Source organism: Pipistrellus kuhlii, unplaced genomic scaffold, assembly GCF_014108245.1.
Source record: "Pipistrellus kuhlii isolate mPipKuh1 unplaced genomic scaffold, mPipKuh1.p scaffold_m20_p_24, whole genome shotgun sequence".
Taxonomy (NCBI): Eukaryota; Metazoa; Chordata; class Mammalia; order Chiroptera; family Vespertilionidae; genus Pipistrellus; species Pipistrellus kuhlii.
In genome coordinates this window covers 8,525,506-8,541,396 of record NW_023425523.1, presented here as the reverse complement: position 1 = coordinate 8,541,396, position 15,891 = coordinate 8,525,506, and the positions used below count along the sequence as shown (strand labels likewise).

Sequence of the window (15,891 nt, the reverse complement as noted above, 5' to 3'; positions counted from 1 at the left end):
AGTTAGTCTCATTTCCAAATGCTGGCCCATTTCATGATCTACACACAGGCAGGAAGTTCCCAGGTGTGGGACAGGACTCCCAGGGCCCATGGGCATCCCCAGGTGGCTGGCTTCCTGAGGGCTGGGGTGAGGAAGGAGCGCAGGGCGCTTGGGCAATCTTGCCCTTTCCCAGGGAGGAGGCACCGGGCTTATTCACAGGGTGGGTCCCTTCTCTCAACCCGAGTCTGGCTTCCCCAGTCCTTCTCAGTGCCGTGGAGGGAGCAGGCTTGGAGCCTCAGAACTCTGCCCTTCTCTTCACCTTCTATAGGGACCCCGCTTTCCTCCTCTCTAGGAGGCCAGAGCCCCAGGCTTCCTTCCCAGGAGGAGAGCCCTCTAGTGAAGGGAGAGTGAAGGGCAGAGGAGGCAGCTGCTGGAGGAGGGCAGGGCAGGGGCCAAGCCTGAAAGAGAGGAGCTGCCAGCCCATGAGGGGTGAGCCGCCTGCACCCTGACCTGTGTGGGACCCCAGGTATTTCTGTGTGTGGGTGTGAGTGCTTTTTCTTGGGAAGGTCTGGACTCTTATCAGGTTAAAATGTTAACAGAGTAAAGAGAGTTGCCTTGATCTCCCTCCCCTCTTGAATTCTTTCTCCTAAAAAGAAAATTTTCTCTATTGGCTGTGGGTCTTGGGCTTACAGCCTCCGCATTTCTTCTCTTCCTCTCTAGCCCTGAATCTTTATGCATTATGTCTCACTTGCCTCCTTTTCTGAGGCCCAGTTTCCTGATGGTAAGAGCAGGTATTGTAGGGCACTCTGAGGAAATTTAATGGAATGTCTGTGGAATCTTTACAAAACACCTGGAACATAGGATATGATCAGTAAGTTGTAATTGTTACTATAATTAGCATCTGTCAGAAATTTTTTTGGGTGAAGTACCCCACACCTCTGACTCTTCAATAGAACTCGAGATGAAGCCAGTCCTACTCCTACTTATAGCTTACTTCTGAGCCTCATTGTGTTCACTTATCAAAGTGGGGTTAACAAGACCTTATGGGAACTTTTAAGGATGTATATATATAAAAGTCTAAGTGACCAGAAGACTGAATGATCAGTCACTATGATGCGCACTGACCACCAGGGGGCAGACGCTCAATGCAGGAGCTGTCCCCTTGGTAGTCAGTGCGCTCCCACAGGGGGGAGAACTGCTCAGCTAACCTATGGGCGCCAGATGCTGGGCTCATGGCTGACAAGCACAGCTGCGGCAGCACCGGCCTCTCCCACCTCCACTGCAGCGCTACCGAGGGGTGGCAGGCACACGGGAGCAGGATGAGCAGGAGCGTGGCCCCCAGCCCAGGCTTGGGGTCCTCCCAGGCCACTTGCCGCTTGGTTCACTACTGCATCCCTTGAAGGGTCCCAGATGGAGAGAGGGTGCGGGCCAAGCTGAGGGACCCAACTGGTGCACAAATCCATGCACTGGGCCTCTAGTTAATTATAAAATCACAGAACTAGATGTTAAAAACATCTACACTGCCACTAAAGGGCTTTAGAAGCTGTTATTGTCTATACTGGAAGACCTATGATGAGGCATTGTGCTCCCCTGAGGCATCAGAAGCTCCCAAGGATGCAGGTGGTGGTTGAGGGTGGTCGCTAGACAGAGGTATTGGTGCCGTCACCTTTCCTGAGCCCCAGCTGAAGGTCAGGCCCTGTGTTGGGGACCATGAGAAGCCTAGGAGGCAGACAGGGCACCGTGCAACGGCGTACCCTATTTGAAGAGTGAGCACAGTTGGATTCACTGTCAGTGTCTCTCCCAGGGCCGTGGTCCACAATCTTCTCATTGGTGTCCCGGGACCACATGGGGATGCGGCTGTGGCTGCTCGTCTTCTCAACTCTGAGCCTCCAGGCCTGGGGTAAGTGTTTTTCGTTGGGTCAGAAGTGCTTTGGGCATTAGCCCCAGCTAGTTTCACTTGCAAATTGTCCTCTCCAGGCTTATCACTCTTCCCCACCTGTCCCGTGTTGCCCTCGTGAGCTCAGTTCTGATCCCTCCTCCCTGCTGAGATGGGCTCTAGTTCTCCATCCCCCCAGCCTGCCAGGCACGCCTCATCTTCAGTGTCATGGTCACAGATGTGACTTTACAAAAGAGCAGGATCTCAGCCTTGGAGGAGACCCTTACTGGCCTTGTCTTATACTTATAGACAGAGAGAAGGCCACACTGTGGTGGTGACATGGGCATCTGTCCATGGCCGTCTGACAACATTGGGAAGGAACAGCTTGGGTCAGAACCCAAGTCCATGTCTTAAAACCTGTATCATCTCAGACAAGTAATTTAATTTCTCTGAGCTTTAGTTGCTCTTCTGTGTAGAAGGAATCGTTCATTTGCTTTGCTTTTGCTTATCTTGTAAAGTTGTTTTAAGCCACAGACCTGATAGTGCCCTTGAAAATGCTTTGTAACCTTCAGAGCTGGCCTGTGGGAGGTGATGCTGGTTCTAGTGGTTATGGTTCCCATGATCTCAGAGGCTGGCCAGGCAGAGGGGGATGAGGTACGTTGGTAATGACTAACCTTCAATTAATCCTGTCTAAAGCATCTAGTTTGTGAGGGCAGTCACAGCGGTTGGAAATTTTCTGTATTTCAAGAACCTTGCCTGGACCAATAGGTTGTGTGTGTGTGTGTGTGTGTGTTCGCTCAAAATGATGATGGCTATTTTGGTGTTGAGATTCTGATGTATTAATAGGTAAGCAGGTGAACTGGCAAAGGCTGAGCCGCTCAGATAAGGGGATGGAGCGGCTGCAGAGCCCCTGGAATGGGGGAGGGTTAGGGGAGAATGAGGCCGAGGTAGGGTGAGGCCTGAAACATGCCTGCCTTGTTTCCTGGAGGAAGTCAGGGGACTTGGGGAGACTGAGAGGCTGTGGAAGGTTGTGGGGGCAGAGCCCACACCTCTGGGGTGGCCCCGGTGTTCTCTGAGGACCAGCACCAAGCACGATGTTCCTTTGTAGGGTATTCCCCTCAGTTCTCCTGGAATGAAACCCAAGCTGGAGACGTGACAGAGCGGCTTGTGGACCTGTTTGTGGGCATCTCACAGCTCATTCGCAAGGGTCACAATGGTGAGCTGACTTGGGGTTGACTGGGGCTTCTTAGGTGCCCGGAATGTTTCTCAGGAGTCACTCCGGTGGGATGGAGTCCCAAGAGGGGCATTTTCCAAGGAGTGCCGTGGATGGATTGAGCCCTGGGGCACAGGGGAGGTCCAGGCAGGAGAGAAGACCCGGGGAAGAGACAAGGCCCTGTGCCCAGCTCTCAGCAGTAGGGTGGAGACCCCCTGCCCCTCAGAGAGCTTCTGGAACCCCCATGATGGACACAGACAGGGAGCCTCAGGAGCCTCTCACAGCCCTGCCCACAGTGACTTTTCATTTGAAAGAGAGAAAGCTACACGCCTGATGCTCATGGGGCTTCCTGGACCAGAGCTCCCTCATTTGAGGACAGTGGCGGACTTTTCTGCAAGTCACCTTGTGGGAGAGGGACAGACTGAAGACACAATTAGAGACACGGGCAGCGCCAGTGAGGGCCACACACCCTAGGCATCCACATGAGGTCTTCAAGAGAAGGCAGCTCAGGGCCGGGTTGGGTGCGAGTGGTGCTGGGGCTGCTTCCCGAAGGTGGAGGGTGAAGCCGGCCGGGGAGGAGGTAAGGTTGGGTAGCCTCTAGGGAAGCACAAGAAGCCAGTGTTGGGGGAACAAGGCCACCAGACTTCCTTGAGAGTCCGATGGGGAATTTTTTTTTAAGCCTCAACAGACTGTGGAGATGCGAAGGGGAGGCTGTGGCTGGCGAAGGCCTACTCCAAGGCCTGTCCCACCATCCTAGGGCAGGAGAGGCCCTGAGTTGGGAGGATGAGGGTGGCGTGGGCAGCGGGCCAGGGGAACTGGGTAAAAGCTGCAGCGTGCCATCCTTCCGTTCCCTCTGCAGAGGTCCCCACCATTGTTTCCCGCAAGGAGTGGGGAGCGAGATCTCAGACTTGCTGGGCCCGGCTGACCCCACCGGTGGCCTACGTCATCACACAGCAGCTCACGGGCATGGAGTGCCAGCAGCAGGATGTGTGCAGCGAGAAGCTACGGGCCCTTCAGTCCCATTCCGTCTACACCAAAGGCTGGTGCGACATGGCCTACAAGTAAGAGCCGCACTCAAGTCACCCTGGTAAAAGAGACTCGGAGCAGCTCTTCTCTCTTCTCCCATCATCCCTTTCTTGTTGCTTTAAATAAAATAAGTACAGCTGAAACCAGTTTGGCTGAGCGGATAGAGTGTCGGCCTGCGAACTGAAAGGTCCCAGGTTCGATTCCGGTCAAGGGCATGCATCTTGGTTGCGGACACATCCTCAGTGAGAGGTGTGCAAAAGGCATTTCTCTCTCATAGATGTTTCTAACTATCTCTCTCCCTTCCCCTTGGTAAAAAAATAAATAAATAAATAAATAAATAAAATCAATAAAATCTATTTTAAAAATAGAGGAAGAGAGAGGGATAGAGAGCTAGAAACATCGATGAGAGAGAAACATCCATCAGCTGCCTCCTGCACACCCCCTATTGGGGATGTGCCCGCAACCAAGGTACATGCCCTTGACCGGAATCAGACCTGGTACCTTTCAGTCTGCAGGCTGATGCTCTATCCACTGAGCCAAACTGGTTTCAGCAATAAAATCTATTTTTTTAAAAAATAAATAAAATAAAATAAGTTAAAAATGTGAAAACATAGCTGCCCCTACTTCTGAGGATGGGTGAGAGGGTTCCTGTTACGGGGGGTATTTGCCATTCAATCTGCGTGTCCTTGCCCGGCAGCTTCCTGATCGGGGAGGACGGCAGGGTGTATGAAGGCCTCGGCTGGAACATCCAAGGCCTGCACACCCGGGGCTACAACAACGTCTCCCTGGGCCTCGCCTTCTTTGGCGCCAAGGAAGGTAACGGTCACCCCCTGGGCCCTCTGCTGGAGGGTCCTCTATAACTCTTCCTTCGCTCCATTGTCTCCACACTCCTCTCTCTCCTTTCTCTTTTTAAAATAAAATATTATCGAATTTATTTGAGCCAAACTGACCACCTCCGCTGGGGAGCATGATCTCACATATTCCCCACATGCCTATCTTTCCAGCCTCCATCACCCTCTCTCAGAGTCCTTTCCTCACTGGGACTCTTTGGCCTGGCGTCCTCTGTGTCCTCTCCCTCTTCTCTGGGAGGTTGCTGTCGCCACCGGTGAGCTCACAGCGCTGCTGTCACTTCGGTGTCTGAGGCTGTGGGGCACTGAACCTGCACAGTCAGGAAAGTGAGGTTCCTCTCTTCCTCTGGTGGTTCCCTTTGGGCGGACCCAACCCAGACGCAGGTAGGCAAGGGAGTCTGAGAAATGTCCTTTGTAGGTGTGTGGCCCCCTGCAAACCAGAGGGGAGCACAGGGCCCGGTGGGGTGGAGAGCTAGTAGGTGACGTCACAGCATGGGTCGCAGAGGTGTTTCTGTGAGAATCATGTGAGTGAGCGGGTGAAAAGAGCAGGTGCCACATGCATGACTGTGGGAGCTGCGAGGTATAACCTGTCACACTGCTCTCCATGCCAGGTGTGCCTGACCAGGTCACGTGGGCCTCTCTGCGTGTAGATTGTATTGCCTCCCAACTCTTCCACTTGGAGATGGGGTGGATATAAGTCTTAGTCTGGCCCTTGAAAGACGTCACAAACCTGGCCTCCAACAGCTGCCCAAGTCGTTCTTTGCTTCTTAGTACCGCTGTCCTAGCTCCTAGACCAGTTTCCTCTCTTCCCATCCATCAGTTATCCAGGCTCAGGTGGTAACCTTACCTTCCCTCCCTCCTGGGCCAGATTGGAGTTTCTTGCTGACAGTTTGGTGATCCATGTCATCCTCTCTCAGGCAGCAGTCCCAGCCCAGCTGCCTTATCGGCAGCACAGGACCTGATCTTCTACGCCATCCGGAAGGGACACCTGTCACCCTGGTATATTCAGCCGCTTCTCTTGAATGAAGAGATGTGCCTAGCCTATCAGCAGCCAGCAACGCCCAGGAAAGGTGAGGTCCTCCCTCCCCCCTCCTCCCCCTCCCTGGGACACTGGGACACAAGGGAAGGTTTTGTTTTTGTTTTTTCCTGTTGGTGTTCATTGATTTCTTGGGACCCAGAACACTTCATGCCGAGACCCAGAAAGTTCTGAGAGGGTACCTTCCTGACAACCTTTTCTCCTTCTCACTGAAATGACATGACCATGGAGCCATTCTTTGACACAAGTATGTGTACACACATGTTCACTCCATCAACAGGTATTTCCTGAATACCAGGCACTCTTCTAGGTACGGAGGATACAACCATAAACAAAACAGCTTCACATTTCAGTGAACAAAGATCCAAAATGAAGAAATCAACAAGTAAAATGCATATGATATCAAGTGACAGGAAGGCTATGGAGAAAAACAAAGCTGGTCATGGGGCAGAAAACATGTATATATGTTTGTGTATTCTACATGAGTATACACACACACACACACACACACACACACACCTTTCTAAATGCAAAACTCAGCCAACCTGCAACATGACCACAGCATCGGGGAAAACAAAAACAAAAAAGACTGACTTCACAGATTATGCTGACATCAGTGACTATTTCAAGAAAGTAGATAATAAAAATCACAACCTATTTGGGAATGAGCAAGCAGCAGCCTAAATCCAGGACAATTAATAAGCACTTTCAATAGCTCAGTATACTCTGCTAGAGTGGATCTTTTCTTGGACTCAGTATTAGAGGCCTGGTGCATAAATTCATGCACCAGTGGGCCAGGCTAAGGGACCCCACCAATGCAGTGGTGTGATTGTCCACGTGTGGGCACAGGAGCATTCCCAGGGCCTTGGTTTTTGTTGTTGTTGTTTCAAATTTAATTTAAATTTATTTTTTCCCATCACTTCTTATCCCTTCTATGCCCTCTACTACCCCCACCCATCCATGGTCTCTGTTTTTCACTTCACCGCAGCTTGCCCCGGCATCATCCCCCGGTCAGCTTGGGAAGCCAGAGAGACATACTGCCCTCGAATGAGCCTCCCAGCCAAATATGTCATCATCATCCACACGGCTGGAGCGACCTGCAACACGTCCGAGGACTGTATGTCTCGCGTCCGAGACATCCAGTCCTACCACATAGACAAACTGAACTTCTGCGACATTGGCTATCAGTAAGTGGGACCGGTGGCAATGTGAACCTTTCTCCTCATGGCTGCAGGAAGGAAGGCTCAGGGAGGGACTGACATGACTGAGCCCGTCCTTTGTACCAGGTGCTTTACATAAAGCAGTGTCTTTTATTTGTGCAAGACTCTGGACCAGGGGTCCTCAAACTTTTTAAAGTGGGGGCCAGATCACGGTCCCTCAGAGAGCTGGAGGGCCGGACTATATGAACTACTAATTCCTACTGTAACACCTCGGCTGCACTCACTGCCCAAAAAACCTGGCGGGCCGGATCAGACTCCTCTGCGGGCCGCCTGTGGCCCGTGGGCCTTAGTTTGAAGACGCCTGCTCTGGACTATCAGTCAGACATAGCCACAGGCTAGCTGTCTCTCCTGGGAATAGTCTCCTCTAGGGAAGAATGAAAAGACATTGGGAGCAATAGTGATAAAACAAAACTGCGAGGCCCTCAGGGAAGACCACTGGCGGGTGGTGCCTTTTTTCTGTAACCCCTTCCACCACTGAGAGACACAGGCTCTGCTCAGCCTCTCCCTCCATCTGGCCCAACCCCAACTTGCTCCCTCTGATGTTAGAACCCTGCTGTGCCTCTGGCACTGTTACTCCATGTTATACACACAGGAGTTCTTAACTTCTCTGGCCTCTTTAGCCTCATCTCTACAATTGGGAAAACAATCTCTCTATATAAAAGCCAAGCAACCAGAATGACCGGGATGACTGGTGCACCGCGGCCAGTCAACCTCCTGTGGCTCCTCCCCCCAGCCAGCCTGGCCCCTGATTGACTCTCCCCCCCCCCCCCCCCACTCCATCAGGGCCAGGGGTGGCTGGCCAACCTCCCGCAGCCCCTACTCCAGGCCAATCCAGCCCCCAATTGGCCCCCTCCTTCTCCAATCAGAGCAGTCTGGCCAGACCCCACCTGTGCACACATTCATGCGCCAGGCCTCTAGTACCATATCTACTTGAAGAGAGAGAACAAAACCAGAATGTTCTCTTTTGGTTCCTTTAATGCCTGGTCTGTCATGAAAAACATATTGAGCTAATGGAATAGCAGAAACTAAATAGAAGATGCCTTGGAATTTCATAGAAGGGATGGAAGGTGAGAGGATGACACATTACAACCAGCCATCTATGACTCAATCACAACAGCTTTTGCAAAGTTACAAGGAAGAGAACATGTCCAGAAGAGAGTCAGTGTAACCTGGAACAAAAACACGTTCCCATTGTACTGGTGTCAAGACAGTCACTGGTCACCTTGAGGAGATCAGATTCCATGGCATTGTGGGGCGAAAGGCCGTCACAGCGGGGTACTGAAGTGGCTGTTATTATTGCTTGTCACAGTCTGACCTCACTTCTTAGGTTCAGAGATTGTGACTGTCTTTTTGTTTCTCTGTTTTGTCTCTGTGCACATTGGCACATGAGAAATGTGCACTCAACATGTGATATAAATGAATGGGAGAATGAATGAATGATTCAAGGAGTAAATGAAGACGATTCTTCTTCCCAGCGTGACTGTCTCCATTTTTCTTTGCCCACTCCTAGCTTCCTGGTGGGCCAGGACGGCGGTGTGTACGAAGGCGTTGGCTGGAATATCCAAGGCTCTCACACCTACGGATACAACGATATTGCCCTAGGAATTGCCTTCATGGGCAATTTTGTGGGTAAGGCGTGAGCATGGGGCAGAGGGGTTCGGGTGATGGAGCCGCCTGTGGAATGTCTGGGGAGCACGGGGGGAAAAGGCAACCTTGTGGTGCCTGACAATATGGGGTACATTTTAGCTTTCAGGGACTCACTCAGTACAGGATCAGGTCACCCAGAAGTCCCTCCCGGGCAGAAAGTTTCCCCCAGATCCACCATCCTCATTCCCAGCTCCATCTGTCTTTATAGCCATGGCTAGGAACATAATCTTTTGCAAACTTTGGTACTTACATGGCTCAGTCAGCAAATGCATCGTCTTCCTTGGTAACCATGGCAACAATTTTGTGGCGGAGCATCACTGCCTGCTGTGTATGGCGGAGTGTGGACAGTCAAGGGTGCACCTGCCTCGCGGTGCCTGTGGAAAGGTGGTGTGCTGTGCTGCGGTTCTCACCCAGCGCAGCTCGGAACTTCCAGAAGAAGCTCCGCAAAGAGGAATCCGGGAACACAGTGACCCTGTTTTCTCTCTGGGCCTGGCTGCCACAGATGATGTGCATTTGTTGGCTATGGTGTATGGGGGGGGGGGGGGGCGCGTGGGGAGACAGAGGGAGGCTGGAATGCAGATGCTTGCCCCTGTCCTACCTAAGCAAGTAGCCTTGAGGCTCTGACGATTGGTGGGGTACGTGTTTTGCAGAAAAGCCACCCAATGCTGCAGCACTGGAGGCGGCCCAGAGCCTGATCCAGTGCGCGGTGGACCAGGGATACCTGGCTCCCAACTACCTGCTGGTGGGGCACAGCGACGTGAGCCAGATTCTGTCTCCAGGGAAGGCTCTGTACGACATCATCAGCAGCTGGCCTCACTTCAAACAGTGAGGGCCCGGCAGGCTCGGGACAAGGAAGCCGCGAACGCGCCCCCTCCATCAGCAAGGCCTCCTCAACAAACAGCGCTGCATGGTCTGCAATACTGAGCCCTCAGAGTGATGTACTTGTCATTGGTCTTAAAGACACAGCCAAAGGACACTCAGCACACAGCCTCGCTGTGGTCTCTCCTGCCTCATTCGTTTCAAGAGATCCTGCCCAGGTCCCCTTAGTCATTAAAAGTCTGTTCATGCTAACACCTGCCTCCCCCCTCCCCGCCCAGGGTGTTATGAGGATGAAGTGAATTAAATGTGTTAGGGTCTTAGGATTTTCAGTTGGCCTATAAGAGTGGTTTCATTCAAGTCAGCGGAGGTATTGTTACCCTTCTTACTCATGTTGCTATTGTTGCTACAGCTCTCCTGTGGGTGGAAGGATTTCCTTTTGTCCACAGCTGTCTCTGACATTCTTCCTCTCAGGCCACCTCACCTGCTGCCCTGTCTCCTCTCTGCCTGCCCTTCTGCTGCTGTGACTGTCCCTATCTTTGCCTCTCTCTGATCTAGAATATGGCAGTGTGGAGTAACAGTGGGACCAGGGGGGCTGGGACTCCCACCAATTGGCTTCACTGGGCCACCAACCAAGCCCTACCTGCCCAGGCCTGCTAGGAATGCTGGGGAGTGAAGCGGGTTATGGTGGTTGTGGGGGTAGGGGTGGGGGCAGAAGCCAAGGGTGAGGCTGCTCTGGCAAAGGTACATATTTCCCAGAGGCTCAGAGTCATACAGCAGTGGGACAAGTGTGTTTCTGGCTCAGCAGGTTCTGCGGGGCCTCAGTTAGAAGAGCCGGCTCCCAAAGAGGGAGGGTGTTATTACCTAGGAGGGATGGTGGGGGCGGGAGCTCCTGGGAGACATTCCACAAGGAGCTGGAGCGAGAAGTGCCTCCCCATGGTAGGGACCAGAGGAGAGGATTCCCCCTCAGCATGGCCGAGAGCACTTGGTACCCAAGACTGATCTTGCCTGATGGGGGAGGAGGGGCATATTTCTTACTTACCCTCCAGTGCTCAGCTCAAGGTTCCTTCTTCTAAGAGTCTAGCTATTGAAGCTCCTGAATTAGCACTCTCCTATTCTGTTCTTCTTTGGCGCTTGTTCATTTGAAATCCCCTCCACACACACCTCTTTCTCTCTCCCCAGGTTTTATTGTCTCTCTATCTCACTAGATTATAGGCGCCATGAGGGTGGGAAGCATTTCACCATTCATGCCTGTGCCTGCTCCTGGTGCACCGTAGCTGCTAAGCAGACCTGTTAGACATGTGTGATCACAAGGTCTGGGAGCCGGTGCTATGATCTGATCGTCTATTGATTTGTCCTGGAACAGGCGCCAAGTGCAGCTAGTTAGTCTGGCCTGTCCCTGCTGAGCTCCCACTGGCTCATCCCATGGGGGAGAGGAAGTGGCCCTGGGTCTGAAAGTGGAGGCAGGGAGGGAAACCCCCCTGGGATCAAACCAGGTTACAGCAGACCCGCAGCACGGACATTGTAAGTGGATAATGGAGAGGGCTGATGCCTGATGACGTGCAGGGACCTTTAATTTGTGAAGACTCTGTGCTGGTCCTGTATTTGTGATTTCATTTCATCTGAGCTCTGCAGGGCAGGAGCTTCCATTGCTACCTGGCCACGGAGGAAACTGGCCCAGCCAGAGGAGATGAGGTCACTCTGTAAGGTCCCACAGCTTGTGCGTGCATGCCAGTACCAGCAGCTTCTATCCCCTTGTCACACGCCATTGGGCTGTCCTTCTGTGCTCACATTCCTTTCACAACCGGAAGTGGGAAAAATACCAAGGGGTCCCCTGACTCAGAGTTCCCTGAAGTGATTACTCCCCTTGATTCCATGACAGTCTTCAGGGAAGAAGGCGATGCATGTAAAAACCCATGTAGATGGCACAGTCCTGAACTCACGTTGTAATAATAACAACAGCAATGCAACTAGGATTGGTGTGCCTTTGGTCACATGGTCAGCCCCGCTGGCCCTGTGGGTCTTTCCATCACAACGACTATTAGCCCATCAAGCATCATCAGGCCCATTTCAACACCAGGGTGGGACTCTGGTTTGTCTTGATGAGCATCCTATGAGAAGGGTTACCTCATAGTTGAAAATGTGTTGCACTCTTTCTGAATTTTGATTTTGTCATCCTCCACGAGCCATTGATCACTTCTTTATCTTTGGCATTTTTATTCAAATCCTTCATTACCATCCCTCACACACGTTGGGCAATGAGCACCAGGCACTCCTACAGACATCGCCCCATTTGAACCCAGGGCACTGTGGTCCCATTTCACAGATGAGTAACCGAGGAGATGTGCCCAAGAGCCCAGATTGAGTGCCCATCACTGCCCGGTATAGTTTTTCCAGAAATCTACCTCTAGGATTACAGTGACCCTGAGCCACAGGTCTCTGCTGTGTGTGTGTGGTGCACCAGCCACTAATGGGACTATCTATCTTACAGAAACTATTTATCATCCCTTCCTGATATTCTATGACTGCCAGAGGGGGAGAGGGATTGTGTAAAATATGTGTGTGTGCACATAAGGTTGCATGTGGTGTAGAAATGCCACTGTCCATTACTATTAATCCACTTTTATTATTGAACATCCACAGTCATTGTTTCAGTTTCCACCAATCCTATATAATAAAAGACAAATGTGTAAATCCATGGAACTGTGGAACCACCTGTCGCTATGACATGCAATGACCACCAGGGGGCAGACGCTCAATGCAGGAGCTGGTGGTCAGTGTGCTCCTACAGGGGGAGTGCTGCTCAGCCAGAAGCCAGGCTCACGGCTGGTGAGCACAGCAGTGGTGGAGGGAGCCTCTCCTGCCTCCACTCCACAGCAGCGCTAAGGATCTCCCCACTGATGACTTAGGGGAGCCGGCCTAAGCCATCAACCGGACATCCCCCGAGGGCTCCCAGACTGTGAGAGAGTACAGGCCAGGCTGAGGAACACCCTCCCCTGCCAAGTACATAAATCTCGTGCACCAGGCCTCTAGTATTCTTATGAATTCCAATCTGAAACCTTTATTCTTGTTTTTCACTAAAAGGCAAGTGTATCCTCGAACTCCATTCTTCATGGCCCTCTCCCTCTTTAGTCTTTTTATACACATGTGATGAGGTTGACGTCTCAAGTGTGCATCTTCTGGGATTCTGGCCAACTGACCTGGATATGGCTGCAGAATCCTATGAGCCAACTTGGACACACCAGCCTGGTGCCGAGCCAGGCATGTGGGAAGTGGTGTTGTATTTCTATAGCTGCCAGAGATGACGCATAGAGGACTTTTCTGACTGGCTTGGCTTGTGGAGGGAGAACAGGGCTTTGTGATTTGTAGACTTCTGGTGCCAGGAAGTTACAGGGATGTTGCTGCTTAAAATCACAGAAATCTTGGTTTACCTTCTGGTTCCAGTGAAGCCAAGGATACTTGCTCAATCCTCTTGGTTTGTTATTCTATCCAGCTTAGGCCAGGATAAAATCCTCTGGGTTGCTATTTGAAGATGAAAGAAAAAACTTGCAAAATTACAAATAAGTGTGCAATACCCATATGAGCTCACACTGAATAACAGCAACCCACGTTGCCTTCTCTCAATGAAGTTTTCATCTGGAGATGGGTGTGGATGAGGTGAGGGAGAGGACCTATAGGGAACCATCATGAGGTGAGATGGAGCCTTAACAGCCATAGGCTGTGGACCTTCTCCGGGCTGTCTCTCTCTGTGCTTGGAATGTTCTCCCCCACTCCCTCCATTTTTTGCCTGGCCAATTTCTACACACACACACACACACACACACACACACCTGCAGCTGTTTTTTTGGGGGGTGTGGGGGGCACCGGATTAGGGAAAAGCAGAACAGAACTGGAGTCCTGCCCTAACTTGGCCAGTAGGTGGTGCAGATGAGCCAGCTTTCAGACCAGGGCTGGGAATGTAGGGTGGAGCAGCTTTGCCAGGGGTGATTGCCAGAACCTGCTGCGTGAGGAGGCGGGATGTCCTTCTAGTGCACTTACAGGAAAGAAGGAGCAATGGCTGGAGATGCCAACTTGCTGGGGCACTTGCTGCAGGAGTGGGCCAGGTGTTGGTGTCCTGGTACTTGTGCCCACAAAACTGCTCTGGGCACATCAGGATGCAGTGGCCAGGCAACCTGTCCTGAGACCTGAAGGAGGAGGCATGCTCGTCTCCCAGAAGAGCCCAGCACTGCCTGAGGACACATCTCCCTTTGCTCGTGGTCAGCCTCTGCTCCCTCACTCATCACAAATATCACTACACTTCACTTCCTTCCCCTCCCCACCCTCTTCCTGTCAGCCAACATGGAGGCCCCCAGCAGGACCTCTCTCAGCTTCCTGCGACCTCACACATGTTCCTGTGACCACATGCCCAGAGCTTTCTTCACATCAGCCTCAGTGGGTGATGAGCCCTCTTCCGTAAGGTCCACCTTTCTATTGTACCCCTTCCCTTCATCTCATCCTTTTCACATCCCTTGGGAATCCCCCCTTTTTAAAATCCTCACCTGAGGATATGTTTTTATTGATTTGTAGGGGAATTGAAGGGAGGGAACGAGGGTCGGAGAGAAAGGAGAGAGAGAGAGAGAGAGAGAGAGAGAGAGAGAGAGAGAGAGAGAGAGAGAGAGAGAGAGAGAAATGTTAGAAATACCAGTTGGTCGCCTCCCATATGCGCCCTGACGAGGGATCAAACCTGCAACCTAGGTATATGCCCTGATGAGGAACCAAACCCACAACCTTTTGGTGTACGGGATGGGACTCCAACTAACAGCCAGTTTGTGTGGGACCTTTGAGGTCGTAGTAAAAAGTGATATTTCTGGGAGATCAGCCCTGGGATTAGACTGGTGTAATTTCAGCGTTTCCATTGAAATTTCATCTTGAGGGCAACAGCAAGGGGCTGTCAGGTCAGATTTGTTTTTGTTTTTGTTTTTGTTTTTGTTTATTTGATTGGTAGTTGGAACTGTTAGATGTTCCCTGAGTGACTTCCCTGCTGTTCCCTAACCCACCTCCCCCCAAAAAACAGCTTCAGGTGTGTGTGTGTGTGTGTGTGTGTGTGTGTGTGTGTGTGTGTGAGAGAGAGAGAGAGAGAGAGAGAGAGAGAGAGAGAGAGAGAAAGAGAGAGAGAGTGAGAAAGAGAGAGAGAGAGAAATCATGGCCTAAACGTTCCCTGAGTGAGCAACCTGAGTTCTGCCCAGGTTGCCTTGTGGGTGATCCATATTCTCTGAATCCCATCAGAGTTTCCACAAAAGAAGGGCACAGGGTCCCTGTATCTCTGGACATCAGACTATAGGGAAGTGCACTGACTGAAGTCAGGCAGCTTGAGTTTGCAGTCCCTGCTCCGTGTCCTTACCAGCTGGGCCACCTTGGGCTTCTAATTGGCACTTCTCGGCTGTCACTTTTCTGAAGCCACTGGATCTTATAAGAACACTGGATGGCCGAAGCTGGTTTGGCTCAGTGGTAGAGCGTCGGTCTGAGGACTGAAAGGTCCCAGGTTCGATTCTGGTCAAGGGCATGTACATTGGTTGCGGGCACATCCCTGGTTGGGAGTGTGCAGGAGGCAGCTGGTCAATGTTTCTCTCTCATCGATGTTTCTAGCTCTCTATCTCTCTCCCTTCCTCTCTGTAAAAAATCAATAAAATAGATATTAAAAAAAAAAAAAGAACACTGGATGCCCAATGCACAAAATTTGTGCAAGAGTAGGCTTTCCTTCCCATGGTTGCTGGCACTGGCTTCCCTCTGGCACCTGGGACCCAGGCTTCCCTTACAGCCCCAGCTTCGTCCAGAATGTCATCCAGAAAGACATCCAGTCTAATTATCATACTATGCTTTTATTATTATAGATAGATTAATATTAAGGGCAAAATGTGTTAGTGGAAACCAGCAATTACATATCATTAAATATAATTTCATATTATAAAATAAGACTCTCAGCAGTATGAGAAATGAAAAGCCTAATGTGACTAATGAAGAACTTAGATTAGAAACAATGGGGCGGAAATCAATGTGGCTCAGTGGATAGAGCGTTGGCCTGTGGACTGACAGGTTCCAGGTTCGATTACGGTCAAGGGCATGTACCTTGGTTGCAGACACATCCCCAGTAGGGGGTGTGCAACAGGCAACTGATCGATGACTCTCTCTCATCGATGTTTCTAACTCTCTATCCCTTTCTCTTCCTCTCTGTAAAAAAATCAATAAAAAAA

At 51.3% G+C, this 15,891-nt stretch overlaps 1 protein-coding gene across 4 annotated transcripts; it reads left to right on the top strand.

Moving 5' to 3' along the window:
- Positions 1-222: 222 nt before the first annotated feature.
- On the top strand, positions 223-9,837 carry PGLYRP3 (peptidoglycan recognition protein 3). Of its 4 annotated transcripts, none has more exons than XM_036453025.1 (9): positions 225-468; positions 1,784-1,879; positions 2,964-3,071; positions 3,928-4,129; positions 4,792-4,910; positions 5,860-6,012; positions 6,967-7,165; positions 8,709-8,827; positions 9,496-9,837. In XM_036453025.1, exons 1-9 carry the CDS (start codon positions 462-464, stop codon positions 9,672-9,674), a joined length of 1,182 nt encoding a protein of 393 aa, XP_036308918.1. In that variant the 5' UTR covers positions 225-461; the 3' UTR covers positions 9,675-9,837. The 4 variants fall into 4 exon arrangements, with proteins under 4 accessions (XP_036308920.1, XP_036308921.1, XP_036308918.1 ...); XM_036453026.1 differs by having other exon boundaries at positions 225-505; XM_036453027.2 differs by lacking the exon at positions 2,964-3,071 and having other exon boundaries at positions 223-468.
- The last annotated feature ends 6,054 nt before the right edge of the window (positions 9,838-15,891 follow it).

What these genes read in the sequence shown, in the direction of transcription:
- PGLYRP3 (XM_036453025.1), top strand. An exon ending in TCTGAGCCTCCAGGCCTGGG is followed by an intron (nt 1,880 to 2,963) that starts GTAAGTGTTTTT and finishes GTTCCTTTGTAG; the next exon opens with GGTATTCCCCTCAGTTCTCC. An exon ending in CATTCGCAAGGGTCACAATG is followed by an intron (nt 3,072 to 3,927) that starts GTGAGCTGACTT and finishes TTCCCTCTGCAG; the next exon opens with AGGTCCCCACCATTGTTTCC.